The 12,679-nt window shown below is 56.5% G+C and overlaps 2 protein-coding genes across 5 annotated transcripts in view; one reads left to right on the plus strand and one right to left on the minus strand.

Annotated features, from left to right (window-relative positions):
• Myo15b (myosin XVB) overlaps positions 1–9,128 on the plus strand; it is a 34,579-nt gene extending 25,451 nt beyond the window's left edge. The window contains 26 exon segments of the mRNA XM_055592461.1: positions 33–157; positions 249–336; positions 443–671; positions 1,110–1,222; positions 1,425–1,484; positions 2,097–2,172; positions 2,272–2,390; positions 2,508–2,626; positions 2,697–2,838; positions 2,967–3,078; positions 3,161–3,339; positions 3,694–3,833; positions 3,988–4,051; positions 4,150–4,222; positions 4,567–4,643; positions 6,366–6,436; positions 6,519–6,634; positions 6,733–6,827; positions 6,939–7,016; positions 7,103–7,199; positions 7,313–7,458; positions 7,609–7,724; positions 7,969–8,102; positions 8,281–8,414; positions 8,498–8,638; positions 8,754–9,128. Of these exon segments, the coding sequence (XP_055448436.1) occupies positions 33–157; positions 249–336; positions 443–671; positions 1,110–1,222; positions 1,425–1,484; positions 2,097–2,172; positions 2,272–2,390; positions 2,508–2,626; positions 2,697–2,838; positions 2,967–3,078; positions 3,161–3,339; positions 3,694–3,833; positions 3,988–4,051; positions 4,150–4,222; positions 4,567–4,643; positions 6,366–6,436; positions 6,519–6,634; positions 6,733–6,827; positions 6,939–7,016; positions 7,103–7,199; positions 7,313–7,458; positions 7,609–7,724; positions 7,969–8,102; positions 8,281–8,414; positions 8,498–8,638; positions 8,754–8,828 (2,919 nt within the window). The 3' untranslated portion in view covers positions 8,829–9,128.
• Positions 9,129–9,134: 6 nt separating this feature from the next.
• The window catches only part of Recql5 (RecQ like helicase 5), a 39,845-nt gene continuing 36,300 nt past the window's right edge, over positions 9,135–12,679 (minus strand). For 2 of the 4 annotated variants that reach the window (XR_008718380.1, XR_008718379.1), the window contains exon 11: positions 12,506–12,557. Coding sequence is in view for 2 of the 4 variants with exons in the window: in XM_055592130.1 (XP_055448105.1) it covers positions 9,602–9,702; positions 9,813–9,882; positions 10,067–10,291; positions 10,507–10,597; positions 10,717–11,222; positions 11,533–11,667; positions 11,951–12,044; positions 12,343–12,416; positions 12,499–12,557 (1,355 nt within the window). In the remaining 2 variants the exon portion in view is untranslated. Of the gene's footprint in view, positions 9,703–9,812; positions 9,883–10,066; positions 10,292–10,506; positions 10,598–10,716; positions 11,223–11,532; positions 11,668–11,950; positions 12,045–12,342; positions 12,417–12,498; positions 12,558–12,679 lie in introns of those variants that run through there. The other 2 variants (XM_055592131.1, XM_055592130.1) reach the window with 2 other exon arrangements.

The raw sequence follows: 12,679 nt of genomic DNA on the forward strand, positions 1-12,679 counted from the left end.
ACTCCACACCTCAGCGCCCCCAACCCAGCAAGAAACCCACAGTGCACAGCTCCGACTCCACACCTGAGCGGCTGCAACCCAGCAGGGAAATCCGCAACATCATCCGAATGTACCAGAGCCGCCCAGGTCCTGTGCCAGTGCCTGTGCAACCCACCAGGTGGGCCCCGGGGTCTGGGGCCAGAGCCTTTTCTCTCCTGGGGGAATTGCCCTGTGCACTAGTAACACTCTCTCTTTCTCTCTCCCATGAGGCCTGTTAAAACTTTTCAGAAGAAAAATGATCCTAAAGATGAGGCCTTGGCTAAGTTAGGAATAAACGGTGCCCACTCGCCCCCATCGGTGAGGCCCCCACCTTCCTGTCCAGGGCATGGGCTGATCTGCTCAGGAGTCCTGGGCTTTTGGGTTAAACTTGGCCTTGACCGTAGGCTTGTGGCTTCTTCTGCAGACAGTGTCACCTAACGCAGGGAAGGCTTCTCCGCCAGCTGTGCTTCCTCGACCTAAGGCTCGGCCAAGACTTGAGCCTTCCATATCCATCCAGGAAAAGCAGGGGCCCCTTCGGGACTTGTTTGGCCCATGTGGCCCAAACCCACCGGCAGCTCCGGCACCCCCACCTCCACTAGCACCCCCACTGCCTCTGCCTGAGGAACCCAAGACCCTTTCAGCAGAGTCTCCTGGTGAGGAATCTGTTCCCAGTGTCGAGCCTCTTTGGGTTGGTGGCAGCACTCATGACAGCCTCTTGGGACCCATGGCCAAAGTCATCCCCCTTGGATTGGCCGAGGCCAGCTGTTTGGGTTCTGGACTTTGGAGTCTTAGATTCCCCATTCCTATTCAGGACAGGGCTGAGGCACCTTGGAGGCTGTCTGGTACTAAGCGACTGACCTTTATAGGGTGTTGTTCTTGATGTGCACGTGACAAGTGGGTTTTTTTGGGGGGTGGGGGGGCTTAGTGGTCAGGGACACGAGAAAAAACTCAGGGCAAGATATGAAGGCAGGAGATGGTCCCCAGAGTGACAGTTGAAGGTGGTTGGAGGCTGAGAAAAACGGGCGAGCATGAGGGTCTCTGGCATGCCAGTTCCAGGCCTCACCTGAAGGCTCCTCACTCTTCCTCGCTAGCCTTGAAAGAGCCCATGGACGACAAGGGCATCTCCACGCAGCTCCACGTGCCCTCTGGTAGTGTGTGCTTCTCCTACGCCAATGCACCCTGGAAGCTGTTCTTACGAAAGGAGGTGGGTGGGCATGGGGGTGGAGCTCAGCCTGTTGCGGCTGGCAGGGCAGCCTGTGTGAGATCCTAGCCCCAAACCTCAGCGCATCCCCTTCCACTTGAACCACTCTCTCAAGGCTGGTTTTCCAGGGCGGGCCTGGGAGGGCAGAGGTGGGCACGGGAGGAGCCAGCCTGGCATGATTCCTGTCTTTTCTACCGTGCTTTAGGTGTTCTATCCCCGGGAGAACTTCAGCCATCCCTATTGCCTCAGCCTTCTCTGCCAGCAGGTGAGAGCCTGGCCACCTCTAACCTGTCCACAGCCCACAGAGAGATTGCATCCCAGGGCCCCTTTCTCAAACCTGGGCCTGGCTAACAGCCCGTGAGCAGCATAGTAACGGCTGGTACTCAGAGGGCAGTGCCTGTGGACAGCGCTGCCTCACAGTGTCCATACAAGATGGGGACGGTGATCAACTCAGTTTTACAAATGAGAGGGCTAAACAGAGTGTACATGGCACAGGCTGTAGCACACACTAGGTCCTTCATAAATGGTAGTTATTACTTGGTCACTTTTGGCAGGGTGGTGTATCTCAGCTGATACACTATGCCAAGAGCAGCAGACCAAGGTACCAAAAAAAAAAAAAAAATAATGTGTGTGTTTGTGCAGTGGATGTAGGAGGGGGAGGGGAGGCATATAGGTTTGGACATGATCCTGGGCTTCGGGAGCCTGTTCTGTTGTCCTCCCCAACCCTGCCTGTCGCACCTGTGTCTCCAGAGGGACCCAGCCAGCACTGCTGGGTATGTAGGCACCACCACCGGGCCCTCTGCATTACACACCCATGGCTGCTGTGGGTGAGCTCTGGTCTCAGGCCCTGGTGCTGACCACCTTGCTCGGCCTCTAGATCCTGCGGGACACCTTTGCAGAGTCCTGCATCCGGATCTCCCAGGATGAGCGGCACAAGATGAAAGACCTTCTGGGTGGGTATGGGTCCTGGGAGCTGGGGTGCAGGGGCTGGGCCTGCCCTCGAGGGCAAGTGTCATGGGAACAAGGCTATCATGGACCCCTCCTGCCCACAGGAAACTTGGAGGTGGGCCTGGACTCCCTCGACACTGTTGAAGACAGCATCAAAAAGCGCATTGTGGTTGCTGCTCGAGACAACTGGGCCAATTACTTCTCACGAATCTTCCCAGTGTCGGTCAGTGATGCTGGCTTAGGGAGTGTGACGCAGCTCAGCGTGGGAACTCTGTATTCGGGGCTTCCAGGTATCTGGGCAGTGCCAGGGGCATGACGGGTCCACTTGCCTTCCCGGCAGGGTGAGAGTGGCAGTGATGTCCAGATGCTGGGTGTGTCACACCGGGGGCTGAGACTGCTGAAGGTGACCCAAGGCCCCAGCTTCCACCTGAACCAGCTAAAGACGCTCTGCTCCTACAGGTGAGCTGGCCCAGAGCTGGACTGGGGTGGCAGGATTGGTCTGTAGCTCACACCCTGGCTCTCTACACAGCTACGCTGAGGTGCTGGCTGTACAGTGCAGCGGCAGCTCCACCCTGGAGCTGTCACTGAAGGATGAGCAGCTGATTCTGCGCACAGCCTGGGCGAGGGCCATCAAGGCCATGGTGGACCAGTTCTTGAGTGAGCTAAAGAAGGCAAGTGTGGGCTCTTGTGCTCTGCCTGGCTTCCCCAGGTCGGGGAGTTTAGGTCATAGTCCCTGGTACTCCTGGGTACTGGATGGGAGGACACCCAGGCGGACGGTAGCTCACCCACCTGCCTGCAGGACTCTGGCTATGTCATCGCCCTGCGCAGTTACATCACCGATGACCACAGCCTCCTCAGTTTCCACCGTGGGGACCTCATCAGGCTACTGCCAGTGGCCGCTCCAGAGCCAGGTATCCCCAGGGCTGGCAGAGGGAGGCTGCCAAGGGACAGAGGGTCAAGGTAGGTGAACCATCATCTGGGAATGTCTTCTAGGCTGGCAGTTTGGCTCTGCCGGGGGACGTTCTGGACTCTTTCCTGCTGACATGGTACAGCCAGCTGCTGCTCCCGACCTCTCCTTTTCCCTGGGACAGAGAAACAGCTGGCAGCGCAAGAGTAAGCCACAGCTGCCCAAGGAGCCGGGGCCAGCTCAGGAGATGAGGAAGGCAGAAGAGGTAGAGTGATGAAGTCTTCCTGCCAGGAGTCTCAGAAGGGAAGAGCAGGGTTGCCTCCGGTGCTGCCATGTCCCGTGGCCTGGTGGGCATTGCTCAGTGTGCTTCTATCCTTTACTGTCTCCTGACTTCTCACCCTTGACTACCCAGCAAGACTGTAAGCTACCCCCTCTGACTCTGGTACTTAGTTCTGTGCCTCCATAGAGGATGTTTAATAAATAACGTCAACTTTCCTGGCTTATGGCGTCACTCCTCTTGGGTCTAAATGGGTATGGGGACCAGGGGCTAAGAGTGGGAACAGGGCCTCTGGGCTAGATGGTGGGTACTGGGGTGGTACCAAATTTCCTGTGCTCCCAGCGCCCCACCCATCCCAGGAACCCAGAACCCAGCGAGGACTCAGAGGCCACCTCAACAGTCTACAGCTCTTTGTCTGCTGACTCCCACAACTACACCATGCAGGAATTTGCCCTGCGCTACTTCCGGAAGCCTCTTACCTGGTGAGTGCTCTGAACCAACCGATGTGCCCATCTGTCCTCGGCCTTCCCCAGTAAAAGCCCACAGAGCCACTGGGCCATTTATCTTACCATGGGCTTCGTGTTCTGGGACAAGGGCAGGAGGGCCAAGCAAGCAGGGCTGTTTTTCCCTCTGCAGGCTGACCCAGACAGGTAGAGGCACCAAGGAGAAGGCTGCAGTCAACTTGATCCAGTACACTAAGGCAAGGGGGCCAGGCAGGGGAGGAGTCTGGCTCTAGGATCTGTCTGCCTTCTGATACCCCAAGGCCCTAGATTCATAGCTAATGCTCTTTGGCCACAGGACCCCATCCAGGAATCCCTCATTAGCTTCAACGATGAGGACACAAACAGGGAAGCTGTGGCCGGCTTCAAGGGTGAGCGGCTGCAGGCAACCTTGGCCCTCATGGGCACAGTACATTGGACCTGGGCACCTGGTTCCCCCTATCTCTTTGAGTGCTCCCTATTTGCCCATCCTCAAATACAGGAAGCTTGTGTTTCCACCCATGGGCTGTGTGGCATCTGGGTCAGGCGATGGGCTCAGCTGACAGGGGCACCCTTGGGATTTCTCTGAGCCTCCTCCCTCCTCAGCAAAGTTACACACGACTGCCCTACCTGGTGTGTGTGTGTTTGGAGAGTAAGGCGTGAGATGTCAAGCGGCCTTAGAGGGTGGCACTGGTTGGGCCAGGCCTGCTTACTGTGCTCTGCATCCTGCCCGCAGTTCTGATGCAGTTTATGGGGGACCAGCCTAAGCCCCGGGGCAGGGATGAGCTGGCGTTGCTGTATGAGCTGCTGAAGGTAAGCCCCATGTGCTCAGACCCGAGTGTCCTCCCTGTGCTCCTGCCTGGGCCTGAGTGGGACTCCCCCAGCCCATTTCCCAATTGTTTCAAACTACTTTATCTTCAGAAGGGCTCGTGGCACTAAGTTCTAGGCTATTCTGCTATTGAACAAGCATGTGTGCTTGCCTAAGAGCCCAGGAACACACTCTTTAGTTACTGTGCTTGAAAATAAAGTCCATATAAAGCAAATATTCAACTAGTTTCTATAGGAACAGAGATGAAGGTGGCTTCTAGCTCATATGGCAGCCATCTGTGCCAGCTCTCCATTTTATACGTATAAGAGCGTGTGTGTACGTCCACAGCATAGCTGTGGAGGTCAGAGGGTCACTTGCCGGAGGTGATTCTCTCCTGTTAGGTGGGTCTTGGGCATGGAACTTAGTCACCAGGCTGAGCAGCAAGCACCCTCACCCACCGAGCCGTCAGTAACCACTTCTACAAATACATTTCAGGACGCGCTGTCTCCAGTTGCTCCTTCTCAACACTCAGCGTGCACTAGGCACCTAGACTCTGTGGAGGCTAAGCTCTGGCAGGGTCCAATCTCACAGGAGAGGCAGCTGGGCTGAGTGGAGGCTGCTGCTAAGGCGGGAGCATTGAGACCACTCTGAAAGAGGCAGACTGAGACCGGTGCATGGGGTCAGACTGTTCCGGGAGCTTTGATTTTCTAGTCAGACCTATGGCGGATGGGAATCGCTGCTCACATCTCACAGGGTCTCTCTGGAGGTTGCTGGATATCCTAGGGGCTTAAGGACAAAAAGATTACTGTGATCACCCCAGGCAAGGGGGGCGGTGCTGGCCGGGGCAGCAGCAGAGGGGAGAGGTGTGTGTGTGTGTGTGTGTGTGTGCGGTAGGTGTGAAGCCAGAGCACAGTCGGGCCTTAAGAAGCAGGTCTGGGCTGGCAGATGTTTTAGACATGGGAGATCTAAAGTCCTTCACTTACAAATGGGGTCGCCTGGAGGTAGGAACTGAACCAGATCGGAGAGTGGGAGGAGAGGCCAAAAGCATGCAGTAGAGACCAGGAGTCAGCAAAGATAACCAAAACAGCCCAGAGAAGCAGGTTAAAAGGCAGCGATCACTACCGGCTCTTGGCTCTTTTGTGAACCTCACAATGCTACAGCACAATTGTATAGAACTGTTAAATTTCACTTTACACTTGCTTATTCTGCATGTGTGCTCCAAGACTAGAGGACAACCTGTGCTTTCAGGGTGTCTTCTCCTTCCACCACACGACTTGCTGAGGCAGGACCTGGTCAGGAATGTCCTCATGCCCACTGGGCCATTTTGCCAGCTCCCTGTCTAGAATTCCTTTTAAGATTCAATCATGTGTCTGTGTATGCACACGTACAGGTGATTGCACAGACTAGAAGATGTTCGGTCCCCTGAAGCTACAGTTCTAGGTGGCTATGATTTGCCTGACGTGGGTATCGGGAACTGAACTCTTGTCCTCTACAGGAGCACCAAGAGCTCTCAACAACTGGGCCTTCTCTCCAGCAGCCCCATTAGCTAGCATTCTGAAGGCCCTGGGTTCCATCTGCAATGTGGTATAAAAATAAGTGACCAGCTGGGCTGAGCATCCCAGGTGCCTGCTGGGATGTCACCTTCATTCAGGCCCATCAGGCGTCACTCAGCAGCCCCTCTATGGTCTTCTTCCTGCCTTTCCCACTCGCTCTTCCTGTTCCCACAGCTGTGCCAAGAAGACCTCAGGGATGAGATGTACTGCCAGGTCATCAAGCAAGTCACAGGCCACCCTGAGCCGTGAGTGGAGTTTACAGAGTAGAGGGCTCAGGTGGGAACAGCACTGTGGTCGGGCCAGCCTGAAGCCAGCTCTGTCACGCAGGAAGCACTGCGCTCTGGGCTGGACCATCCTCAGCCTCTTCACAGGCCTTTTTGCACCGTCCACCACGCTGATGCCCTATGTGACCAAGTTCCTGCAGGAGTGCAGCCTTCACCAAGGTATCCAGGGTGGGGAGAGGGACGTCAGGCTGAGAATGCCCTGCCAGTTAGGGGGCTTGGGTACGCCTGGTGACCGCCATCATCCTGGCTCTCTGCAGAGCTGGCCCGGAGCAGCCGAGAGAACCTCCAGCGCACAGTTAAATATGGGGGGCGCCGGCAGCTGCCGCCACCCGGTGAAATGCATGCTTTTCTGGTCAGATGGGCCTTTCAGGACTCTCCTGGAGTGGGGGGTGGGGGTGGCAGTGCCGACTGGAGAGCAGGGGCCTCTGATTGCTGGAGACTAACCCTACAAATTACCTGGCAGAAAGGACAAGCAGTCCGTTTGCTTTTGATTCACCTGCCTGGGGGTGTGGACTACAGGACAAATACACAGACATTCACGGTGAGCAGGGGCTCCCAAGGAAAGAGGCGATGTGCCTGTGTTCTGGGACTCTGAGCTCCATCACTATGTCCTGTCCACGTGCCCAGGTGGCAGGAGAAGTGCTAGAGGAGCTGTGTGGACAGATGGGCATCACAGACTCACAGGAAGTGCAGGAATTTGCCCTCTTCCTCATCAAAGGGGAAGGTGAGCCCAGGGAAAGGGGCGGCCTTCCCCGCCTCGGCCACCGTCTACTCCACAGGAACGTGGATTCTGTGCTGGGCCAGTCTGCTCAGTGCTGGCTTGGGTCCCCTCTATAGGTGAGCTAGTTCGGCCGCTGTCGTCCCGGGAGTACCTCAACAATGTGCTGACAGACCAGGACATGAGCCTGCACAGCCGGCGGCTTGGTTGGGAGACCCCACTGCACTTTGATCACCCCACCTACACGGAGACCCACTACGGCCAGGTACTGCGCAGTGCTGCTAAGGGCGGGGAGTTCCTACCCAGGCAACCTCCAGCCTCCCTCCACAGCGAAGCCCTGTGGCCACTGGAAGGGATGGTAACACGAACAAGTCACCGGCTGCTGGGGGAGCTGTGGCACAATCCTCCCTTTTAGGTGCTACGGGACTACCTGCAAGGGAAGCTGATGGTCAGTGCCCAGGCAGAGGCTCAGCTTGCCAGGCTGGCTGCCCTCCAACATCTCAACAGAGCCAGCATGAGTCCCCTAACGGAGTGAGTGAACTCAGCTCAACCCCTCCCCCAAACCTGGGGGCTCGTCTTGCCTACCACCTTCCTTCCTTAGGGCCAAGGCTGCTCCACTTAGCCTATCCTGGCCCTGACCCGACTGGCCTAGAGTCTTTTCTGCCCTTCCCCAACCTGTTCCTGAGAAAGGCCCTTGGGACCCTATCTGTGCCACATGCTCCACCCTGTGCCAGGTGGTCCATGGCCACAGGTCCTAATGACCTGTGCATCCTAGGCAAGAGCTGCGGTCTTACATTCCCAAGCCACTGCAATGGCAGGTGAACATAGCCAACATAGAGAACTTGGTGGGCCAGGAGCTGAGGCAGATGCAAGGATACAGCCAGCAGAAAGCACAGATTGGCTTTATCGGTAGGTCTGTGGCAAAGGCTTGCTGGCTGTGAGGTTCAAGGCCCAGGAGGGTGGGGCAAGGATGGGAAGGTGAGCAGGCCTCTCTGCCTGGTCTCCCTTCACTTTTCCCGTGAAGCAAAGTGAGGCGGCTCCCAGAGATCTGCAGCCAAGACTCTCTTGCCCTGTCCCTCCACTGCAGAGACCATGAGCCAGCTGCCCCTCTTCGGCTACACTGTGTATGTGGTGCTGAGAGTGAGTAAAGTGGTCCTTCCTGGACCGCTCCTCCTGGGGCTCAACCGCCAACACCTGGTCCTAATGGACCCCAGCTCTCAGGTAGGTAGCATTCTTGTTCTTGTGCTGGCTGGGACCCCTGGGTCATTCCTCATACCATTCACTGCTACCCTCCTCCACCCCAGAAACTCTGCTGCTCCATCACCCTAAAAGATCTGCAGCGGCTCCACCTGCTGAGCCCACGGGAGGAAGATGGGCCCCCCGGCCTGGAACTCAATTATGGCTCTGCTGACAACCCCCAGACCATCTGGTTGGAGCTACCACAGGTGAGAGTCAAGGCTTCTAATGGACTCTAGGAAGGAAGCATGTCTACTCAGCCATGTGTGTGGCAGGGGCGGTGAGGGGCGGATGGCTGCACTGAACTGTCTATGTGCCCTGCAGGCCCAGGAGTTACAGCACACCATTGTCTTCCTGCTGGAGGGCAGCGTGTCCACTCAGTGGCCAGGCCTCCTCTGAGGGAGTGGAGATAAGGCAGCGGCCTCTCCCTGGGCAGTCTTTCATTGGTCTTTGCTGACTGGTCCTGCTTTGAACCTACCTGCAGCATAACCCCATGTGGGGGCTATAACACACGGGTTGTGACTTCAGTGACTTCCACTGGGAAAGTAAGCAGACACGTTCACTCTAAGGTGGACTGAACAAAGAGCTGGGCTGTAGGAACTTGGCTGACGTCCAGCCTGGGGAAAATGCCCTCTCAGCTCTAGAGCCAGCTCGGGCCTGGATGAAGCTGCTTCTGCACAAATAAAACACCCAAGAAAAGGCCTGTGTATGTGAGCATGTGTCTCCACAAGGAGGACTTTATTCTTGCAAACATCTCAACAGGGCCTGGCCTTCTGGAGCAGCAGAGAGCAGGGCTTGGGGCATGGCTGCTATTTCTTTCCCAATGAGCTCTGCTGCTGAGAGGGCAATGAGGACTGGAATGAACCTCTCCCCCTGGCAGAGGACCACTGTTACCCCCTCCCCTCTAAATAGCAGCCAAACTACCTGAACCTTCTAATCTGGGGATCTGGCCATGAAAACCAAGGAGAAGCAGGCTGTGAGAAAGGACCATGGGGGTTTTAAACAGGAAGGTGGGCTGACCTCTGACCTTCCCCTTGACTTGGATGTCTAGTGACACCTTCAAAGTGGGGTCTGGTCAGAGGGGGTAAGATCCTGAGAAAGTTGGTACCTCTGGCATGGGCCTCCCCACGGCAGAGTAGGAAGGAGGCTGATTCTGTTCAGCCAGAGGCAGGTCATCTCTGTGGGCCACACAGACCATGCCAGTCAGCTTCACTCTCACAGCGGGCATGATCATGGAAAAATTGCTCGATGAGGCTCTGGGCCTCTTCCTTCACTGCAGATTTGGGGAGGGAACAGGAGAAAGTAAGGACCAGTCTCCTGGCAGCATCTCCTCCCCTGCTCTCCCCAACAGTGCCTTCTGGCCCTGGCCAAGCTGGCACTCACCACTCTTTCCAGGAGAGAGTTTCTGAGCCAGCAGGTGTGAGAGGTGGCGGGCAAAGCCTTTAAACAAGTCCTAGAAGGCAAAGGGAAGAGGAAGGAGCCCTGGAGCCCCTGAGGGCAAGGCAGATCTGGAAAGGGCAGAAGCTGGTCTTGATCACGGCCTGGCCTGCTCTGCCTTATTCCATCCACGGGTGCACACTCCTTGCCACCGCCCCCCCCCCGCATTGACCCAAGTACTCCAGGCCTACTCCGCCTACCTTGGATGTAAACCTGCCCTCCTTGTAGAAGGGGGTCAGGCACCTGACCACAGTGTCTGCAGCCTCTTTCAGGGAGACGCCAGGAGCTGAGAGCTGGCAGGCTTCTCGAGCCACTTCATTCTTAGTGCTGTGATCACTGGCCAAGGCACTGCCCTTGGCCTCAGCCAAGATGGAGGACTTGGTTGAGGGGCAAAGCCTCTTCTGAGCCCTCTTCTCCGAGTTTCCCTGGATAGCGGCCATAGCATGTGGAGTCACTTTGGGGCTCCCCTTCACTGGCTCCCCCCACTCTTCTGGAAGGAAGCCTGCACCCTAGCACCAGGTGCCTTCCCCCAGCCCGTTTCACCTACTACTATGGTGTGAGAAGTGATTTTCCCTAAACCCTTGATCAGGGCAGAATAGCTCTCTGCCTCCCTCCCCTAAGTTCCCAGCCCTACAAGTACCTGCTGGGGTCTAGGCCTCTTGCCTGCCTGGATTTCCTTCAGAGGGCTAGGCTGATCTTCCCGGAAGCTCTGATCTCTGAGCAAGCAGGTGCTAGCCAGAGGGAAGAAGGCATCAGAGGTCTGGTGTAGCTGCTCTCCCAGCCCAGCAGGGCCCACCTGCAGAACAAGCTTCAGGATTCACAGGTGCAGCCATAACTCCTGAACTCTTACCTTGGTCCCTCCCTGGGACACTCAGTCTGAAACACAGCAGCCGAATGTCCCTGGGCTCCAGCTTCTTCTGTGCACCTCTCTGCTACCCCACTACAGGAGGGGCTGGCATCTTCTGAGCGTGGGACCGAAGCAGGAAAAGACGGGCTTTTTGTTCTTTGACAGAACCGAGTGATATTTTGGGACTCCTTGAGGGCTGCTGTGGCCAGGAGCTGCTGTTTCTTGCTGGCTCTAGCCTTGGCACTGCCCTGGGAAGAGCCTTTTGTCCTCTTCTTAGGCGAGGGCTTCCCACAATTAACACTATTTCCAGGAGCCTCTTCTTGGCACCCAGGGTAGGGCTTGCTCCTGTCTTCTTCTCGAAGGTTAAGGTCCCAGCCTGGGCTCTCCTGTTCAACCTCCAGCATGGACTCAGGGGTTTGCTCCTGGCTCTGAGACTTCAACAGTTCTGTGGCTGTCTGGAATGGGAAGGGGTCTTTGGAGAAGCCAGCTCCTACTCTCTTGGGTTTGAGCTGTGAGAAGGAGGAAGTCACAAGGCTCAAAACTCCAGACTTCAAGGGCAGCTGTGGTGAGAGGTTCTCAGGGATGTGGGAGGAAAGCTGAACAGGACACAACTGGGGATCAGACTGATGGGAAAAGAGGCCACGGCTGACAGACAGGCAGCAGGCAGAGCACAGATGCACTAAGACCTTTCCTGACGTCTTGGTAGGGCAGGGCTGGGCTGTGGTGCCAGGAAAGGCTAAGTCTGTCCCCCCTGAGGGCAATGGGAAAGTGGACCCTTCCCTGAACCTAGGTTGGAGTGGGTTCCTGGATGCTGCTCACCGAGTACACGTGTGAGGTTGGTGGGATGTCATAGTCACTGGGCTCCAAGAGCTCAGCTGTGGCACTGCAACTCTTGGTGCCACCTTCCATCTCATAGAGCTGCCCATCCTTGGAGGCTTTGTGGATCTCAGCCACCTAAAGCAGGGCAGGCAGGGAGATCAAGGTACCCACAAGGTACTGCGTAGTCCCAATCTGGACCCTCCAAATCTGCTGTGCATGAGCGGGAAGTGGGTGCTGGGGAAGTGAGCTCTCCCTGGGATGCCCAGAACACGTACAGTTAGCCAACGATGAGCTGGCGTCACTGGCTCCAGGGCCAGGAGACTGGCAGATGACCTCTGAAGACAAAGGCCGCCCTGTCTGTCCTAAGCCCATGAGCATGCTCTGCCCCACTTGCCCCCTTGGCCCTACCTAGGCCTACCTTCTTTAGAACACTGGCCTTGTAGAGATTGACCATCTTGGCATTTCGGAATGTCTCATGCTCCAGTTCCACTGCCTCGGCCCGTAGGTCAGCTCTGTGGGAAGGAATGAGAGCAAGAGAACAGGTGGATCTGAATCCATTTCCGTGGTCTGGCTGGTTTCTCTTCAGGGGCCACGGGCTAGCTTCATGGTCTGGTGAGGAGTACAGGGACTCTGATGAGGATGCTCCAGGCACCCTGTGGCTCACTGTCAACAGCCTCCGTCCTTCTCTGGTACACTCCTAATAGGGCTGTGGGGACTGGGGCTATGGACTAGAATGGGTCACAATCTGTAGAGGCAACCTCTGAAGGAATAGCCCTTGGTTCCCTACCCTGGTCACCTCAGAGCACTCACCCATGAGCGGACCCCGCAGCCTGGTGATTACTCTTGAGAGCACCCTCCAGAAGTCGCAGGCAGTGCTCACGGGCCTATGAGAGTGACATCTCAGTCACCCGCCCTCAGGATCAGGGAGGGACCCTGAGGGAAAGTGAAGAGGCACCATTCTCTTACCTTCACTGTGAGCTTAGGGATCTTCCTGCTTGAAGCCTCTCTCAGGGGACAATCTTCATCTGAGAATAGGGGAGGAAGGGCTTTCCACCTGACCAGCTCTCCGGAGTCCTCCAACCCTCCACCAAGTCATTCACTATTTACACCCAGACAAAGCACTCAGGCCCCTGGGAGCATTTCTGAA

The sequence above is a fragment of the Psammomys obesus genome, unplaced genomic scaffold (assembly GCF_907164565.1).
Source record: "Psammomys obesus unplaced genomic scaffold, mPsaObe1.curated_primary_1811, whole genome shotgun sequence".
Classification (NCBI taxonomy): Eukaryota; Metazoa; Chordata; class Mammalia; order Rodentia; family Muridae; genus Psammomys; species Psammomys obesus.